Source organism: Brassica napus, chromosome A10, assembly GCF_020379485.1.
Source record: "Brassica napus cultivar Da-Ae chromosome A10, Da-Ae, whole genome shotgun sequence".
In the NCBI taxonomy this organism is placed as follows: Eukaryota; Viridiplantae; Streptophyta; class Magnoliopsida; order Brassicales; family Brassicaceae; genus Brassica; species Brassica napus.
In genome coordinates this window covers 19,472,578-19,492,369 of record NC_063443.1, presented here as the reverse complement: position 1 = coordinate 19,492,369, position 19,792 = coordinate 19,472,578, and the positions used below count along the sequence as shown (strand labels likewise).

Sequence of the window (19,792 nt, the reverse complement as noted above, 5' to 3'; positions counted from 1 at the left end):
ATGCTTTCACATTTGGAGAAATAAAGCACCAACGACCAACCTATCAAAGCTACAACGTTTTGGAGATATTATTAACTCAGCTGCACCAGCACCCATCAGAATACTCTGAATCAACCAAGACCAGAATTGTCATTTTCGAAGTCAAAAGCCATCAATTCCCAACAGCTCTTTTCTCACCAGGCTTGGAATGATTTCGACCATTATTTCAGCAATCAGAATGTTCCTAAGAAGCTTTCCTATAGTCTAAAACAGCTAGTTTTCTTTATGTTTGATTTCCTTTGTTTTGTTATTCTGAGCAAGGGCCACGACCTATAAAAGCTCACTCTATTGCTTTGTACAAATTACCTTTCAATCAATCAAAAAATTATTCAGTTTATTTTGTTTTATCAGAGTTTGTCTTTACATAAAATCTGTCTTTAGAATTCAGTGAGAGATTCATTGTTTTTCTATTGATTTGTCTTGTATTTTGTTTGTGAGATTTAAGCAACTTCAAGATCCAAAGATGAGAGAGTCAATCAGCCCACCAAATTGAGAGAGTCAATCATTTTCACCACCATCTCTACCATCAGTCCATCTTCCGTACAAGCTTATTTGATCTCTTTTGATCTCCATACGAGGACAGGTTCATGGAGTGATTCTGTGCCTACATCACAAAGTATTCGACGAATATGTGTATTCGATCGCTAACGAGTAAGACGTCTGGTTACCATAATAAGAATGCATCGTGAATTTTATTTCTTTGTATATAGCGCACATAAATGGTTATGTAATAATTTTAGTTTTGTGATTTTGTAACTTTGATATAATTCAATAAAATTTAGTCGAAGAAAAGAAAAGCAACAAAAAAACATTGTTTTAATATACGAAATTCGTCGTTGTCACAGTTTATAACAAGAAATGTTGTCATATTAGTCTAAAACCACATGTGTCCTTATCAAAATGAAAAAAACTAGCATAAATTCTAGAGATCAAAACGGTCCGAACATTCCTATCTATACATACATACTTATAGTACTTGACACATCTAGTATAGATAACGATATACTCATATACACGTATCATGCACGTGTAACCATCACGCCACGTGTAACTCGCTGGTCTTGACGAGGATGTCCCATAGCCGCTGGATCTCGGAGAAGACATCGTCGGTGGGAAGTTGAAACCTACAGAAAGGACACGTGTTCCTCTTGCTAAGCCATGGCAAAATACACTTCCAATGGAACAAATGCTGACATGGCATTTCACAAACATCTCTTCCTTCACTCATCTCTTCCTTGCAAATCACGCATTCTACTTCTCCGGCGGCGTTCAACACCTCAACCCCGCGTAGCGCCACCACAGCCGCTCTAGCCGCCGGGATTTCATATCCTTCTTTCTCTCCTCGTAGACGACGGTGGTGGTAGCCTCCCATTATGTCGACGAATCTTTTGCACCTAACTAGAGTTTCTATGTAAGGCATCAAGATTCCGGCGTCGCAAGTCCATAGACCGGAGATACTGTTTAACATAGTGTCAGAGCACATAGCACCGAGGATTTCCCGCCAATTATCAGCTGAAGCTTCTAGAACATCTGGATCTAGCTGATGCGTTTCGCAGAGAAAGAGGAGGAGCACCACCGCGTCGAGGTCCCGGAGCTTCATAGCGGCGGCGGAGGAGGGGAGAGAGTGGTGGTTACGGTGGAGTAGGAGAGGGTGGAGAAGAGAAAGGAGGTGAGTAGCGATGAGGAGGGTTTTCTGAGGAAGGGAGAGAGAAAGGAGGTGGCGGAGAGTGAGGGAGAAAAGCGTCGGAGAGGAGAGGACGGAGGCGAGACGACGGCGGTGGTGGTGGGAGAGAGAAAGAATGGTGTGAGTAAGATTCGTGAGGTGTGAAGGAGAAAGAGTAGAGAGTGACGTCATGATGATTGTGTTGTTTTCTTCTTCCATATTGGATCTTGTGTGTGTGCTTCGTTTCTCACTTCTCATTGCACTTTTAACCTTTTGATGAATCTTTGCTTATATACATGTATTAAGTCATTGGGAGTTTGGTAGTGGTAATAATAAACTATTGTCATTTTTCTATTAGGGAAAAAACAAAAGGTTGTGGTACAAAAGAGATTATTGTCGGCTTTACTTGTTTGGTTTTCGATTTTAATTGATTGATGCCAATATGGAATTGGAGAATAAAGGTGAAGAAGCTATGAATGGAGAAGGGTTGGCAAAAGTTCACTTTAGTAACTGTTGGTGACAGGAATAATTAGCTTGCCAGACTTTATCCCAAAAACAAATATTTCATCAAAACTATAACAAGAATTTTTGAAGAACAAAAGATTTGTGCAACTAATTACGTTTACCATCCATTAAAAAGGTTGGTCATGTTGAACTAGTGGAGCAGACAAAGTGTGTGGAATAGATTAAGCATTTGGATAGGCTCTGTATAAATCTACTTGCCTTGTGGAGTTTGTCTACTTTCATAACACACATCATATCATTCAATACCAAATGATCCGATAAGATTATTTACCAGACTCGTGTTGCCGTTTAGGACAAATAGATCATCCTGTTGGGGCTTATGACAAAACAATAACAACAAGAGGAAGGTTGTCGGAAGTCAAAACTATATAGGATTTCAGGAACAAGAGGTTTGGCTAAATCCACGGCGTCTTCCACTTTTTAATTGTTGTATTCAAGGAACAGTGTTGAAAGATTAATAATTCACATGACCACACCAATTCACAACTCTAGTCTCTATGCATTTGTCCCGGTGTGTTGTCCATACTTTCACAAACTCTCATGTCTCTCTAATCCCAAAGAAATTTCGGTGATCAAATTATCAAAGACTTATTTACATTTTCACCCCTCTAAAACAACTTACCAATCTCTAACACGAATCTAAGTTCACTAGTTTGATCTCATAGCTCAATGATGATCCTAATAGATTGATTTGGCCATTGAGTTTACTAAATCTTGCTTAATTATTTAACCAACTATCGAAATATTACTCATCATAAGCATATCAGAAGACTTGCAAGTTTATAAATATCAATCAATGCAATAAAGCTATCAGATCTTCCACACAACCGGTGTAACTCATGAAGGAAGTTCGATAACAGTGAAAAGATATGATAGCAAGATGCTTAAACTACAAGCAAAGATGACCCACTATAGAAAAGCAACTGATCAATAAAATAATCATAATATTATTCTAGTCTGGTCGATTTCTATGGCCCTGGTGAAAAGTGTACCCCACGAAGCCCTTATAGTACAAAGTCATTCACTTTCTAAAGCAAGAAGGATCACTTCACCACATGGGCATCCAAAGTTAGTCAAATACAAAGAAGAAAAAACATCACATGGAGTAGCTGTAATCTGCTTATATCAGACTTTCTTCTTCTACTTAGACACCAAGAAGTTTTTTATTTGTGAACTTCTAACCGAACCAGAAAAAACGGACAACTGTAATTTCAGAATCCTGGAGTTTGCAGATAAAATCTCAGAGAATCAAATTGACCTAGAATATCAAAACAGGAAAGACAAAGGATCTGTTGCCATTGGAACACACCATGAGAATGAAAAGAGAACTAAGCAATTACTGCAGAACTTGCAACGTGATTCGTTGGTTGAGAAGGAAGTTCCTGTTCTTTGTAATGTACGCATTCATCGCCTGGGTCTGTGATGTGAACCGCACCAGTGCCACCCTCTTAGGACTTCCGAGTCCTTGACTGCATGGTCAAAGAAAGCATTCAAAATACTTCCATGTCATTCATTATTTCAGAAATTTAAAAACAACACATTAATCGAGCACAAAGAGCTCTAGACATGATGAATCAAACAAGATGACAACAAAAAAAAAGTAACGACGGTCAGGAGATAGGTGCTATCACAGAGAAATGGTGTGTTTATTCTATAGGGATCTGATTAACCCAAGTGTATAGAAAAAGCACATTGTAATTGATTAATCATACATGAGAATGAAAGAACAGTGGGTTTGCAAGATTGTGGGTCCAACTAATATCTAATCAAGTGATCAAGCAAAGGCAAACATATAAGATAAGAATAAGTAAAAAAAAAAAGAAGAAATAACTCACATGGTGAGGAACTGGATGGATCCAGGATGAAAAAGACAGCCGGATAAGAACCTATCTATGTCTTCGATTATAGCATTCGGCGGAAGGCCATGTAACGCAATCTAAACAACATAAAACCACATCAAATTAGCTCTAATCAATTGTCTCTGCATACAGGAACTCGATAATACTAACAGAAAACATAGCTTACCACTTTGCCTTCGTAAGGAACAATGGGATCCCACTGAGACTGAGTAGCCTAATCAATAACAAGGAATCAGGTTAAGTCAGATGCATATAAATACGGACTCTATTAGTTTTGTCTAAAGGATTAATTACCCTTTCTAATCTGTATAGCCTTCCCTTCTTGGCAATCGCCCGCATTGCACTATCATATGATGAACGGGAAGGGAATTGCACATAACTGAAAAACACCAAACATTTGTTTTGCAATCGAATTTTACTAAAGAATATAACTTTGTAACAACAAGGAGAAGCATTAAATATAAAGCTAGAACTCACACTCCTGCAGGATTCAAGTTTCCACCGCGCATGTAGCTGAACTTGAGATCATCTGATGTCACATTGCATCCTTCAAGTATGTTCATGACATCACTCCTCAGCGTATGTTTTGAGAAGCCTGAAAATTTCCCATACAACCTCCCTGAAACAACAAAACACACAATCCTTCCTTATTCACATTCATTGGTTCATCTTCAAAATGAGCTAAAGTCCCACAATCATAACAATCCAGCTCACATTCTACACTGAATCAATAAAAATAACACAACCTTCTGACGCAGGCTTCTTTACTCCGTCAACCGGAGAACTTCCCGGAGGCGGTGGTGACGGAGAGGAAGGAGGCTGCTCTGCGACGGTAGATAGACATTTCCGCGACTCCTGAAGAAATGGGAGAGAGTTACGACTGATCACCGGATCCGACGTCCGGAGGCTGAAACTCGATCTGATCGCGTTGCGGATGATACTCATCGCTCGCCGGTAAATGCTTAGGGTTTTTCTCTACCGAGTCTCAGTGACGAACAACGACGAAGATGTGAAATTGAGCTACATTCAGATTATTAAACGACAACGTTTTACGCACTTGAACAGAAAAGCCTTATAATAATTTTTACCAGACCATGATTCAAGCCCAAGCCCAATAACAAGCCCATTAAAAACACGATCCACGTTAGTACAATACATTGGTTGAAGTAGAACATTAGCTAAAAACATTGTGGAAGAAAAATTGTTTCATTTGAATTTGAGAGAACAATTAGAGAAAAACAACATTGAAGTTGTATGATTATAATATCATTTAGGCGAATCAAATGGACTTTCGCCATCGTAATTTCCACCAGGTGAATACTCGCAAACCACTAGGAATCCAAGCTCGTTGTCACACTTGACACGTGCGCATCCAACGGCTGTGGTTGTGCGCCAAATGATCTGCGTATAGTGACCGCACATCTTACCAGCTCCGCACGAGTTAGTCGTCCGATCGTAGTGCAAGCTTTCATCCACCCACGTCGCAACCACTCTCTTCGGCGTCCAGTTCACACTCCTTTGGTACCAGAATATATTCTCCCCGTGGGGCCCACCCGAATGGGTCATTTTGCAATCCGATTTGCGTTGTTTGGCCCAATCGTTTGCGAAACGGGCCAGGCCTTGATCCCATCTGAGATGCGACGCGCCTGAAGCTACCCGCGCTGTGTTGTGCGCGTTTAAAAACTCCATCGTTTGCAGCTTGTTCCGTCTTTCTCGCATCATCGCACGTGTAGAGGGAGCTCCTGCGGCGGAGGGAACATCGCCGGAGCAGAGAAGGACGAGAGAGGAGATGCAGAGAAAAATTTGACGAAACAACGAAGACGACATTCTCTCTTAGTCGTCTTCGTGTCTCTCATTCCTCGATCTCTCTGTTCTGTCTCAGGTTTTTCCTTTTTTACTTTGGAGAGATTCATTATTCGGTTAGTAGTTTGCCATTTTTCTGACAAGCTTTGACAGAGTGTCTCATCTGTTCGTTTTCAGTTTTTTAATTTTCTTAATTTGTTGGAAAGAAAACGGCCATACAGAACATATGTAAACTGATTTTGTTCGATTTATTACTGAAAGAAAGTTTCAAAAATTTAACTAAATAATTTCGAAAAAATATTTTAACTCTTAACGAACCTAAGAATAATAATAACTAGGGTCGGCCCGCCCTACGGGCGGGATATTAGTTAATTTAATATTCACTAAATGCTTGAGTTGAAATTTGTTTTAAGATTCAAGAATTTGGTTATCTGTTATGTGTTACTTATTAGTATGCGGTGGTATAGTTGTCTTTCGGTTATTCTTGCTTTGGTATTGTATCAAATTAACTAATTGTCTAACTCATAATTATAGACGTACAAATGTGGATTTGTGATAAAGTTTGATGACAATACTGTTTTTTTTTATTCTTATTCATAGTGGAGTGTGCATGTGTCAAAAAGAGACATATATCAACTTTTATGTTTTTGTGTATGGATTTTAAATATATATTATTTTGTATAATACATACTTACTCTACAACATTTGCTTGTAGACTAAAAAAACTGTTCTCTATATTTTTAAAAGAGAAAATATTTAGTCTAGAATATAACATGGACATATGTATTGACTATATATAGAAGTTGGGTGTTACTTTAAAATGACATATGTAGAAGTTGGGTGTTATTTAAAATTGACATATGTATAGAGGTTTTTCAACCATTACTTCACTTGCACAAAATATTTATAACTGCAAATACCTTCTTTTAAAAGCAAAACTAATAAAAGCGTGTACAACAAATGTATTTTGATATATATTATATGCATCAAGTTATAAAGGTTGGAAACATTGCAAAACTGTTTGGAGCAAAGTTTTTAACTTCACGATCTTCATCTTGACGTCAGTTCAGTGCCGGCCCTGGCCACAAGCAGAACAAGCATGGACTTCCAGCCGACACGATAATAAGTATTTTTGCGGCCACATATTTATAAAAAGTGACTTTAGCCTAGTGGTTCTAAGAAAAATTACCAGTGTTGGAGGTGCTGGGTTCAATTATCTCTGACAGCCTTTTGTTTTATTTTGGCTCCAAATATAAAATGGGACACGTGTCACTCCTATAACGCATGACTTGACGACGTGACATCACAGGAGGGAGGTGAACATATTTATATATATATATAGATTTTGTATAATGCATAAAATTGTAGACAAAATATTTTTATATTTGCTCTACAATATTTGCTTGTAGACAAAAAAAATTATTTTCTATATTTTTAAAAGAGAAAATATTTAGTCTATAATATAACATGGACATATGTATTGACTATATATAGAAGTTGGGTGTTATTTTAAAATGACATATGTATAGAGGTTTTTCAACCATTACTTCACTGGCACAAAACATTTATAACTGCAAATACCTTTTTTTAAAAGCAAAACTAATAAAAACGTGTACAACAAATGTATTTTGATATATATTATATGCATCAAATTATAAAGGTTGGAAACATTGCAAAACTGTTTGGAGCAAAAATTTTAACTTCACGATCTTCATCTTGACGTCAGTTCAGTGCCGGCCCTGGCCACAAGCAGAAGAAGCATGGACTTCCAGCCAACACGATAATAAGTATTTTCGCGGCCACATATTTATTAAAAGTGACTTTAGCCTAGTGGTTCTAAGAGAAATTATCAGTGCTGGAGGTGCTGGGTTCAATTACCCTTGACAGCTTTTTGTTTTATTTTGGCCCCAAATATAAAATAGGACACGTGTCACTCCCATAACGCACGACTTGATGACGTGGCATCACAGGAGGGAGGCGAACATATTTTTATATATATAGATGTCTTTATGAGTTGTTTTGACTGAAATATTCATTTTGTCACTGTCGATATTCTATTCGAACGTTACCAATTGTTGTGTATTGAATATGCAATTGAAGATGGAGAAAGAGGATGTATGCGTGACACGCACGTGTCGTTGTGGATCTCTCTCCCTCTTTTTCCTCTGAAGCTTTCTTCTTCGTCCTCTGTTTCCTTGGTAAAAAAAAATAAAAGAGAGGTTCGAACGAAAACAAATCAACAAAAGCAAATAAAAATGACGATTAGGAATATGTTGATCTGGAGAAATCTTCTTTTCTGGTTCCTCTCAAATACGTTGATTCCAGGTAAAGTACACAACAATTTTCCCAGGGAACAAAACAGCTTGTTCCCTTTACCAAATTTGTACCCATGTCTTCATGTTCTGTTTCCATAGAACGCATTGTGTGGGAGAGTTTTGCATGAGTATATTAAAGATTTGGAGTATGTCTCCTTTGTGCATTAGCCACCAGCATATATTATTATAGAAATGGGTTTCTATCTTCGAAATTGCAGGATCTGTTAGAGCACAATCTATCACACTGAACTCCATCGAGATATTCACGAAGCATGACTGGTTCAAACTCAAACACACGGTCTACTTCCAATGCAAAGGAGAGAACAAGACTGTTCTTCCTGATGTTACCAAATCAGATATATTGTACACTTTTCGCGGTCAAGAATCATGGCAGGCAAGTTCCATTTTGCTTTTACATATGTTTATATTACTAACATCAATTAATAAGAGTCAAAAATTGTAATAACTTAGATGTCTCTTCTCTCTATTTGCTTATTACACAGCCTATGACAGAGATCAGTGGCGAGAAATGTAAGAGATGCGGAATCTATGAACAAGGCAGTCTGATATCAGACAAAGAGTTTGATGAATGGGAGCTTTGTCCATCTGATTTCTCTGCTAGCCAAATCTATATGCACTTTAAGGAAAAAGAGATCAATGCTACTTTTGTCTGCCACGGTTGTGCCAAGCTTGACTCCGGTGAGTAATAACCTTTGATTTATCTGTTTCCTGTCAAAAATAAACGAAATTGATGAACAGAAGTAACAGATATGAATCTAAATGCAATAATGTGTGTGTGTTGCAGTATCTGCTGGAGCAACGACGGGTTCAAGTTCAAAAGAGGAAGGAGATAATGGGTCAAAAGTTGCGATAGCGATTGTGGCAGGGGTGTTGTGTGCAACTCTTGTTGTGGTTGGAGGGGTATTCATGTTTAGGCACTCAAAGAGGATGAAACTGCAGCGAGATCAAGCAAGGTTTATGAAGCTGTTTGAGGAAAATGATGAACCTGAAGATGAACTTGGACTTGAACCTGTGCTATGACATGGCCATTGCACAAGGGACTTTTTTGGGTGTTTCATGAATTTTTGCAGCTTATTTTGATTTTTAGGGAAGAGGAGTGACAGTAACGATCTCAGTTTTTGGTATAACTTTCTAATACTATAAGGCTATTGTACTCATTGCATTACACAAGTGCATTGAGGGAACATTATATAAACGTAGTGAATCAGAACCTACCTTAGAGTTAATCAGGCTGCTAACTCGAGCTTGGACTACTTCTGATAGCACGGTTGAAATTATCTAGTTCTTTGGAATCTGGGCCATGAATCGTCTTAATGGTATCAATGCAGCAGCTGAATCGTAAAAAAAAAGTAACAATAATCAGTTTCTTCTCACATTTTAGTGTCCCACATTGTTTTATTCCCGGTAAGAAAATGAGTTGTGGAACCATCCATTTATCTTAGCAAGTTTACACAGCTGAACCTAAAAGTTTCTTAATAATATTAGGATATAAATTTAGAGTTAGAATCAGATAAGACCTTGTGAAAAAGGCTAATAATAAGTTCTTGCAAGGGAAAATGACAAAGACCAACCAAAGAGGAACACTGATGATACCTGCAAGCTTCCTTGTTGAATTTTTTTTCTTCGATACCGTAGAGAGTCTTGAAAACCTCTGGCTCAACCCGGCAGAAATATGGACGATCTGAACTCACGAAACGTTCATCATTGTCTCAGTCTTCAAATCAGATATAACCACAGAGAATTGCTAACAAAATTTACCAGCATAAATGGAGCATTTGCGTGTAGCTTTATCGTAGTTTATGCACCATCCATCATCACCAATCATACTTCGATACAGCTATAATATATTAAAAAGCAATAACATCTCAACTTTCAAAAGCAATTAACAGAGGACTTTCGTCGAACAAGTGGTGGGTGACAAAACAAAACAGACCTCAACGTCAACAGGGTCGTCGAAGATTTCGTCAGGTGTGGCGAAAGCGAAGTCCTTCGCAAGCTTACAGCAAGCTCCACAGCCTTCTATGCACTGCCACGTCAGCTCCTTCGATGTTCTACCAGAGAAACCGCTCGTCGACGTCGTCGGTGCCCGGTTCTTCTCCGGTTTGGTTTTCTTTGCGTAAAGTTGCGTGACTTGGGACCGTCTCCTTGCAGAGATTATCGTCAAGGGCATTGGTGCCGTCGCTAACGCAAGCGAAGGAAACATTTTTTTGGCGCAAAATGTTTCTTTCGTCAAGATAAGCTTTTTACCTCTGCGAAAAATGTTTGAAACAAAAGCTTTTCTTATAAAGGCCCATTAAAAGCTAAGCAAATGTGGGTGCTTGATTCTTGCATGGCCCATCATATATTCATATCAAAAACTGAGGTTATGAGAGCTTGACGAATAATTTAACATTTCGTGGTTATTAATCAGAATGTATTATTAATTTATTATACATCGTTCGGTTGTTTTGTCGTTTACACTTCACTCAGTATACACTACCACATTTTAAGCCATGTTATGATACGTTAGAATCACTAACACTACCTATTAATTAAACGATATGTTATGATTGAAACTTATATCACTTCATTTTGTATGATTTTAAATCAATTTTTTTTTTTTTGATAATCCAGGTATCCGGACCTCTCATAGTCCGACTATTCCACCGCGTCCAATCGAAACTGGCAAAAAAGGTTTTTGAGGCCAAACGGAAACCATGTTAAATCCGCTATGGCCGGGACTCGAACTCGTGATGGCGGACACCTCAGCCGAAGTTCCTTTATCACCAGAATACGAGGTCCGGTTGTTTAAGAGAACTAAGAAAAATAAAACATTCTATAGAAGATAGTAGTAATGCATAAAGATTAACAATTAAAATATAAAGTCTGAACTTTGATTTTTCAACTATAAATATGACTATGAGTGATCGAGTAAAAGAAACAATTGCTTACACGACATACCTAATGTTTAAAATATGCGGAATGAAATGACCGACATTACCCAAATTTTGATTTTCTTATTTGAAATAGTGAAATATCTATAAAAATATTATTGAATTTAAGACCTTGCAAATCACATATTCATTATGTTATACTACTATTTTACGTATTACTAATTACTTATCATTTTCAACAAGAAAAAAACACCAACTGTACATTTTAATCACACCAAATCATAACAACCCATCACTACAAGAAAACGTAATTTTAACGAGGAAGTTTAACGAGGAAAAATAATCCTCGTAAAAAAACGTTGATTTTGCGAGGAAAGTACGTTGAGAAAGAAAAGCATCGTTATTTCGTCGTAAGCTAACGACAAAAAATATTCGTCGTAAAGACGATATAAATTAACGTGGCTTTTACGAGGAAATAGTTTTTCCTCGTAAAAGCCACGTAAATTTCGCGAGTGCTTTACGACGAAATATTTTACGTGTACTTAACGAGGAAATTTTGAATCCACCAACTTGGTAGGTGGCTCACGTTTTTTTTTGCCATACAATTAATTTTCGTCGTAATTTCATAGTAAAATTACAACTACCAGATTCGAAATTTTCTATAAATATGGATGTTGGAACATCATTTTAAACACACCAACAACAAAAAACGTGAAAGAAAAAAAAAAATGGCTGGCTCTGGGACTATTTACGAGTTGCGGAATTGGATGTATATGCATAGAGATGCTAACGGGAGAGTGACGAAAGAATACCTTGCGGGGCTGGAGACATTTATGCACCAAGCAGATTCAACACCGCTCGCCCAAGAAAGTGGTAAGATGTTCTGTCCTTGTCGGAAATGCAACAATTCGAAATTGGCAAACCGTGAAAATGTTTGGAAGCATTTAATAAATAGAGGTTTCACGCCAAATTACTATATCTGGTTTCAACATGGGGAAGGTTATAATTATGATCAGAATGAAGCTAGTAGTAGTAATAGCAATTTTCAGGAAGAACCGGTTAATCATCATTTGCATAATGAACATAGTTACCATCAGGAGGAGATGGTAGATTATGATAGGGTTCATGATATGGTAGCTGATGCATTCGTAGCTCATGATGAAGATGAAGAACCTAATATAGATGCAAAAAAGTTTTACGGAATGTTAAACGCGGCGAATCAACCACTTTACAGTGGTTGTAGAGAAGGTCTCTCTAAATTGTCGTTGGCTGCTAGAATGATGAATATTAAAACTGATCACAATCTACCTGAAAGTTGCATGAACGAATGGGCGGACTTGTTTAAAGAGTATTTGCCGGAAGACAATGTGTCTGCTGATTCTTATTATGAGATTCAAAAATTAGTTTATAGTCTTGGGTTGCCTTCGGAGATGATAGATGTCTGCATCGACAACTGCATGATCTATTGGGGAGATGATGAGAAGCTAGAAGTATGTCGAGAGCACCCACAAGAACAAGGCGGGCCGATTTATAGATGGCAAGTCCGAGCAAATCTACAACGATTTGGCTGCTCGGGTTGAAGAACGCCAGACCCAGCTGACCCAACTGTCCACCGATGGATTACCCGTCACCTTATCCACACCTGAAGTGGATAAGCTTTACGAGGAGGTAAATTTTCTAAAATTTTAATTTTTTTAAATATTCATTTAATTTAACTTTAAATTTTTACTAACAAAATTTATTTTTTGTTTTTAAGGTTGTCCCTAAAAAAAAGGGACGGACGTTGGGGATTGGTTCCGTCAACGATGTTCCGAGAGCGACATCGTCTTATGTTCAGCGACGGGATGATGAAGTCTCTCAGCTGCGTAGGGAGTCCGAAGAGCTGCGTAGAGAGTCTACTCAGCTGCGTAGAGATTCTACTCAGCTGCGATCTCGTATGGGTGGACTCGAGGGCTTCTTGGACGTTGTAGCGGCCACAAATCCGGAATGGGCGACTTTGTTGAGGACCATGCGACAACAAAATCCTATCCCAGGCCAGTCACCGACCGACGACTCACATGCCGAGGCGGATGTTCAGGCGAGGAGTGATGAATTCTACGAGGCGATTAATTAACGACCACCCAAGTTCTTTTTAATTTCGGTTCTTGTATTATGAATTCAAAACTTATTTATATATAAAATATTTTGGTTTTGATTTTTTTAGAATTTTAATTTTATTAATAATTTAAATAATTTAAATTATATTTATAATTATAATTTTTTATATTTCTATAAAATAATGAAACGAAGTAAATTCGTAGCTAATTTTGCGGCTTCTTTACGTGGAAGTTTAACGTGGTTTTTACGAGGAAACATTTACAAGGAAATAACGTGGAAATCTATCAAGGTTTTTACGTTTTCTTTACGTGGAAATCTTTCAAGGTATTTACGTTAATTTTACGAGTATTTATTTACGTGGGTTTTACGAGGAAAGTTTTTCGTGGTAATTACGAGGAAAATTAGCGACGTCCTTACGAGGAATCTTTACGTGGTCTTTACGACGAAATATCCTCCTTCGCTTTTACGACGAAATTATTTCCTCGCTAACTTACGACGAATTAGCGAGGATATATGCGTTACGACAAACGTATAACGACGAAACGGGTTTCCTCGCTAATTCGTCGTAACACTGCTTTTACGACGAATTAGCGAGGAAAACTGCCCTCGTAAAACTTGTGTTTTCTTGTAGTGCATTCTCGTTAATTACTACTAATATTGCTTTCATTTTAAAACATAACAACAAAAAAGCAGTCATTACCACCCCCACCACTACTAGTTGTCATATGTATTATTTTTCTCCTTCTCTTCTATGAAAGTAAAATAATATCCACTGCCTCCCTTAATCATGCTCTTTCAACATTTCTTCTTTCACCTCCACTTATCTTTTCTTTAAATTTAAGCTTCACTTATTCCTCCACGTCTCTAAACTTTTTAAAATATACACTCATATATAGTACACATACACAATACAGATTCACCGGAGAGGAAAAGTCACACAACAACAAATACTAGAGAACATGAACTCAGTATGCATCTCTAGCTGCATCGACGATGCACGTGATACACGCGTGCCGGTTCGTACCACTTATGTGAATCTCTATAAGTGGCCTGAGTCGGACGCAGAGTTCGTCCGCTCCGTCCGACGTGGAGGCGGCGTACCAACGGCGCGTGTAGTGGATAGCATATCTTGCCGGCAGATGTATCTCCGAAGCTACACGTTCTCTCGGGAAGATGACGACGACAAGAGCAAATCGGCGAAGGTACTGCCATCAGCGACGCAAACCTCGTGTCTAGGGAGGTTTAAGGAAGCGGCCTCTTTCAGGAAGGGGAATAAGGAGGAAAGTGATGTCATCGTTGAGATGTCAAAACCGGGTCGCCGTCGTGAGAAGAGGAGAGTTAGAAAGAAGAAGAAGAAGAAGAGAGAACAAGCTTGTTCTGTTATGTTCAGGTTTTTTCGAAGGTTACTCTCTTGTGCTGCGACCGTAGATGTTGTTGATCCAAACTAGCTAAGTTCATGCATTACCTTCTTGTATCAAACTTTTAATTAATATTTGAGTTTTTTTTCTTTGTTTTGAGAGGTATCTTAAACTGGTTTATCTGCCTCCTTCTTCTTTCTTTACTTTTGATTTTGTTTTGTATTTAAACTTGTAGTTTATAGGATTTTAATGGCATATCTTGGTTTTGTATAATTATTTTGTAGTATATATACATGATCTTTCTTCATGCATGAGTATTTTGTTAACTCCAGGATGATAGAAAATAACAAAAATATATTGGTTGCGAGTTAAATTTAATGTTAAAATCTCAATAATTCATAAATACGTTTATGTTGATGATAAAAAAATATTAATAACAAATGCTTGGATTCTCGGCATCTGACTAGCGATGAAAGAGTTGCGGCTGTAACTACCGCCACTTAGATTCAATTCACGTTGGGAACAACTATTTACAATGTTTGGTTCCCGGCAAAGAAGTGAAAACCACATTTTTGTTTACCAAAAAAATATATATCAAGAACAATTTTTTTTTTTGAAAGAATAGTTATTTTGTAATATTTTCATAAAAAAAACTCGAAAAAGTATATGAATTTGTGACAATGTTTTTTTACTTTGCATTTACATATTGAAAAACTATTAGGCGGGGAATTCCAGCATCCGATGCCCATGGATTACTAAAGGTGTAAAAATAATTCCCCGTAAAAGTGTAAAATAAAGTTGTTCAACACAAGTAAAAGAAGAATCGTAGCTAAGAACATATATTATTTTCCAAGTTGTTATATCTTTCAAATTAAATTACTAGTTCGACCATATAGATGAGCAAGTAAAAAAAAACGGTAAACTAGATGAGCAAGTATGTGTTTCAAGATTCAACTAACACTTCGTATATATAAATTTTAACATCAATCATATACCCAAAAAAAAAACTCAAACTCTGACGTAGGAATAGATAATCTCAATAAACCTACATTTTCGTTTTTATAATATTGAATATTATTTATGAACGTAAAAAGTACCATGTTGATTCATTTTCCTTTGCAGTGTTAATCTATGCATATTCAGTCACCAACATTCTTTGTGTTGACTCTGAAAAGAACAAGGTAAGTATTCGTTCAATTAAAATGTGTCCCACTTAGTTAGTTGGCATCGTCGTGTTTAATACTGGAAGAGTCAACAGGCCGTCGTTTTACAAACCGCACTATAAGATTTAGCTTACACAATCTACAAATTATAAATGATCAAGAAATATATATTAGTCACACTTATACGAAGGTTGTTTAGTGCATGATGGATAGTTTAGTGGAACAATTCGAGGATTTAATATTCAAGTGCTTACCAAAATCCGTGTCACGCCTGCTATGATTATTGATTAGTGGGGGCTTAGAGAACCACACATAATCACGATTCACGACCACGAAAGAAACTAATATACGAAAACCTTTTGTCGTGTCGTGAGTTTTCTTTTCAACAATAATATTACGTGGAAGATAACCAAACCTGAATGTATTTCCTAAAACTCGGAAATGAATACATAAGATATTTTTCCTTAATTTGTTATACATTATTGATAAATCGAATTTAGATAGACGTGGTCCCGTGGACAAGTAATGTCGCTTAATTTGTACAATAGTGACAGAAAGCTTCAAACTCCCAATTAATAATTTCCGGATGAAACAGAGATGGTAGCAAAACAATTCTTGAATAAGATGTGGTTTTAAAAACAATTATTGGATATACAATTACAAAAGATATAAAAAGAACAAATCATGATATTGCCATACACCAAACATGGCATGCTTGATTTCTGACGCTTAAGCTTCAAGACTCATCAACGAGACAGTATGTTGTCTGCCTATATATTATCCAGCTCTCTTATTCTTCGTTAATCTATTATTTGCTTACAAATGTAATCATTATAATCATTGCATAAAGTTTTCACGTAGTCTGAACTCGGAAGGTCCTAGATCACCTTAGAAGAGTTAGTTGTGTAGCCTAGGTTATACAAAGCGAGACCCGGCTGATAAGTAATCCATTACTTTTCTTATGTTACTTGCAACGTAATGTTCATGTAAAAGCTTATACAATGGTATATACTATTTTTCATTTCTTACATTACATATACAGAATCTTCACAAACAAAGAGATCTCCTTTTATTTCTGGATACAAAAATCTCTCTGTTCTTGAATGTGTCTTCTTCAACTACTATCTCTTTCACTCCAATCAAACCGCATAAAGCTTCCGGTTATGCTTGTGATCAACTAAATCAGCATCTGACATCATTGAAGCTGGAGACGACTTAGACCCTTCAATCCTATTAGCAACCACCCAATAACACATAGTCCCAAGCGTTGAAACCATGATCAAAGCTCCAATGGCTGTTATACCAATCGCCAATGGCCTCTCCTTATCTCCCACAACAACGAAAGACAGCGATAAGAACGCCACCGAGATCATTATGCAAGCCATCCACATTAGCTTGTTGATTATCGCCATCATTTGCTTCTTAGCCTTCCTCTCTATAACCACAACCGATGTCTGAACCACAACAACAGCTAGAGAGATGAAGAGAGCGAAAGAATCAAACACTACAAAGATCAAGAACTCGGGTCTCGAAGCTGCTCTCGCCTCTCCGAGTGTATACCCTGAAGGAACGTTTTTAGGATCGTCCGTGTACTGGCCTGGAACGTTGAAGATAGCTCCAAAGGCAACGGTTGCTATGAGAATGGCTACGACAGTCGTCGAGTTTATGGCGTTGTTGAGTCCTTCCGTGTGCATTTTGTTGACACGTTTGCCGATTCCTTGGATCTCTCTCCTCGTTCTCACGGTTTGTTCGAGCTGAGTGTGCACCTCGTGGCCTATCTCGCTGACCGTTTCTTTCAGTTTCTTAGAGGAGCCTGATGGTTCAACACTTGCAGCTGGCTTGATGGATCTTGCGTTCTGCATACCGATCTTCTGAAGAAGCGGTACAATCTCGTGAAGGCTGGTCTTCTCAGCGATGTCAAGAGCTGTCTCTCCTGATTTGTTAACCGCCACTCTACTCACTTCATCGTACTGTAAAACCGTCTGAACAATCTGCAAAGAAAACAAGAAAAGAGTATTCACCTTGAAACAACATTAACAACAATAAACCATGAAAAATTCTATAACGCCCTGACCGCCCAAGGACTAATGGTTTTTCACGCCCGTTCACTCGATTTTGGGTTTCATTCCATCCAACAAGTGGTGCATTAATTTTTCAAAAGCTCTAAATACTTGTTTACTTACTCTACAATCACTACGTGACTTTTCTTGGTGCTCTAGTCTTACTACATAACGAATCAATTTTGGATAGGTCACACATCGTTTTACTACATAGAGTTTTTTTTATGGAGATATGTCCGAAAAAGTAAATATAATTTGGTGATATAAGTAACCAAATAATTTCTCTTTAGCCTTTTAAATTATACCAAAAACGGAGATGTTACAATAAGTAACTTTGAAACAACAATAACTTACCTCTACTCTGTTTTTACGGACTGCGATATGCAGAGGAGTGTTTCCTTTATTATCAGCAGCATTGATCAACGAAGGATCTGCTTTCATTAACGCATCAACGATCTCAGCGTTCTGTCCTTTAACCGCCATATGAAGCGCGGTTTGACCTTTCTTGTCCACTCTCGTAACCATTCCTACTTTCTTCCCAATCAGCTCTTTCACGATCTCCGTGTGCCCGTTTCTAGCGGCAGAGTGCAAAGCGGTTTTACCGTTGCTTCTCGCAATAGCTGCTAAGTCCACACCTTTGTCCAACAGGAAACAGACAATCTCTCCATGCCCTTGTGAAGCAGCCGTGTGAAGCGCTGTCGTTTTGGATGAATCGAATGTAAACGATAGCTCCGGGTTTGCCTCCATTAACACATCAAGAACCTCTACAAAATTGAATTCGAATTAAAATTCACAAATTAACTAAAGTAAGATTTCACATGGAAGTCAACTCACTAAGATTGCCGTTTTTGGCGGCGATGTGGAAGGCGTCGAAGCCGTTTTTGGCTTTGGTTCCGGCTAAGACGGAGTCGGAGTGTTTCATCAGAATCTTGACCATGTCGGTGTGGCCGAACTCAGCTGCAACGTACAGAGCCGTTTCACCTGACTGGTTTTGCTCCGCCAGCAGCTCTTTCAGCTCTGCGCCGTCGTCGTGTTCGCCGATCATCTCTAGGAGAATCTCTGTTTTGCCTTCTCTGACCGCCGTGTGTAGCGGCGTGTCGTCGCGCCTCGCTGTTATCTGCTTCGTCATCGTCTTCTTGTTATCCTCTTTCATGATGACGATTCTTGTTTCAATCTTTGGGATTTGAGATTTGGCCAGACAAATGAAGAACACAGATCGAAGAAGATGAAGAGGAAGAATGAATTCGACAAGAGTCACATGAATTTTGGAGAAGAAACAGAACTTCTCTGCTCGTGGTTTTGGCCTCTTGTGCTGTTTCGTATCATAATTATCTTCTTATTACAATAACATTATCAGACCTACTTACTGTCGACTCAAAATAGTACATCACTTGCTCGTTGTTATTGATTTCCAATTTAATTTTATATACTAAACAGTTGTGAGCCTTAACATCATATTTGATTTGAGATATTGCAAATTGATATAAAACATGTACTGAACTCGGTTTTATTTGGTTACTAATGATTGTTTTTAAAGCTTAGAAAAAATAAAAGGTTAAACGACAGTTAGAATAAATATGAATGAAACATAAAACTTAAATCTAAATTTAACATTTTTAATTTAGAATTTTCATTCTATAACAGTTTTACCAAACATCTGATATATAAGTCAAAAGCTTATCTAATCTATGATGCATAAAGTGAGGAGTACCCTTTTTCAGATATTGGTTGTCAATCAGAGAACTAGAGAAAAGTATTATCTTATAGATTTTAATCTTTTATGAAGAACAATCAGGAAGATGCCAAAAATTATAGTAAAAAGTAAGAATACTTTTCTCCATTTTTAATTTATTACCATTCAAGTTGATAGAACAGACTATAATTTATTGAATATCATGAAGTGCAGAGAACAAAGCATGTTATCGGCAAACAAATAGTATCAACTTTAAATAAATAAGTGGATAGAAAACAAAGAATTGAACTGAAATGAAGTTGTCCTCTGTACCACTGAACAAT

General features: G+C 37.6%; 7 protein-coding genes across 8 annotated transcripts; 2 read left to right on the top strand and 5 right to left on the bottom strand.

The window, feature by feature from the left end:
• Positions 1–835: 835 nt before the first annotated feature.
• LOC106370724 (E3 ubiquitin-protein ligase SGR9, amyloplastic) lies at positions 836–2,114 on the bottom strand. Its single transcript, XM_013810722.3, has one exon. It carries the CDS (start codon positions 1,958–1,960, stop codon positions 1,076–1,078), a length of 885 nt encoding a protein of 294 aa, XP_013666176.2. The 5' UTR covers positions 1,961–2,114; the 3' UTR covers positions 836–1,075.
• Positions 2,115–3,371: 1,257 nt separating this feature from the next.
• On the bottom strand, positions 3,372–5,122 carry LOC106372600. The gene is made up of 6 exons (XM_013812843.3): positions 4,833–5,122; positions 4,564–4,705; positions 4,381–4,465; positions 4,253–4,300; positions 4,063–4,163; positions 3,372–3,696 (listed from the first exon to the last, which is right to left on the bottom strand). The coding sequence occupies exons 1-6, from the start codon at positions 5,029–5,031 to the stop codon at positions 3,564–3,566; spliced, it is 708 nt and encodes a 235-aa protein (XP_013668297.1). The 5' UTR covers positions 5,032–5,122; the 3' UTR covers positions 3,372–3,563.
• A 27-nt stretch (positions 5,123–5,149) lies between these two features.
• On the bottom strand, positions 5,150–6,249 carry LOC106370792 (pathogenesis-related protein PRB1-3-like). The gene has a single exon (XM_013810779.3). The coding sequence runs from the start codon at positions 5,911–5,913 to the stop codon at positions 5,353–5,355; it is 561 nt and encodes a 186-aa protein (XP_013666233.2). The 5' UTR covers positions 5,914–6,249; the 3' UTR covers positions 5,150–5,352.
• A 1,403-nt stretch (positions 6,250–7,652) lies between these two features.
• Positions 7,653–9,431, top strand: LOC106370007. The gene is made up of 4 exons (XM_013810091.3): positions 7,653–8,214; positions 8,423–8,598; positions 8,708–8,903; positions 9,010–9,431. The coding sequence occupies exons 1-4, from the start codon at positions 8,007–8,009 to the stop codon at positions 9,243–9,245; spliced, it is 816 nt and encodes a 271-aa protein (XP_013665545.2). The 5' UTR covers positions 7,653–8,006; the 3' UTR covers positions 9,246–9,431.
• LOC106370723 lies at positions 8,609–10,495 on the bottom strand. 2 transcript variants are annotated; one of them, XM_048742693.1, is made up of 5 exons: positions 10,159–10,495; positions 9,984–10,062; positions 9,819–9,906; positions 9,441–9,556; positions 8,609–8,926 (listed from the first exon to the last, which is right to left on the bottom strand). In XM_048742693.1, the coding sequence occupies exons 1-4, from the start codon at positions 10,426–10,428 to the stop codon at positions 9,460–9,462; spliced, it is 534 nt and encodes a 177-aa protein (XP_048598650.1). In that variant the 5' UTR covers positions 10,429–10,495; the 3' UTR covers positions 8,609–8,926; positions 9,441–9,459. The 2 variants fall into 2 exon arrangements, with proteins under 2 accessions (XP_048598650.1, XP_013666175.2); XM_013810721.3 differs by having other exon boundaries at positions 8,609–8,933; positions 10,159–10,494.
• A 3,432-nt stretch (positions 10,496–13,927) lies between these two features.
• LOC106370722 lies at positions 13,928–14,864 on the top strand. Its single transcript, XM_013810720.3, has one exon. The coding sequence runs from the start codon at positions 14,155–14,157 to the stop codon at positions 14,641–14,643; it is 489 nt and encodes a 162-aa protein (XP_013666174.2). The 5' UTR covers positions 13,928–14,154; the 3' UTR covers positions 14,644–14,864.
• A 1,788-nt stretch (positions 14,865–16,652) lies between these two features.
• LOC106372599 (ankyrin repeat-containing protein At5g02620) lies at positions 16,653–19,249 on the bottom strand. The gene is made up of 3 exons (XM_013812841.3): positions 18,611–19,249; positions 18,131–18,540; positions 16,653–17,707 (listed from the first exon to the last, which is right to left on the bottom strand). The coding sequence occupies exons 1-3, from the start codon at positions 18,927–18,929 to the stop codon at positions 16,856–16,858; spliced, it is 1,581 nt and encodes a 526-aa protein (XP_013668295.2). The 5' UTR covers positions 18,930–19,249; the 3' UTR covers positions 16,653–16,855.
• Positions 19,250–19,792: the final 543 nt, after the last annotated feature.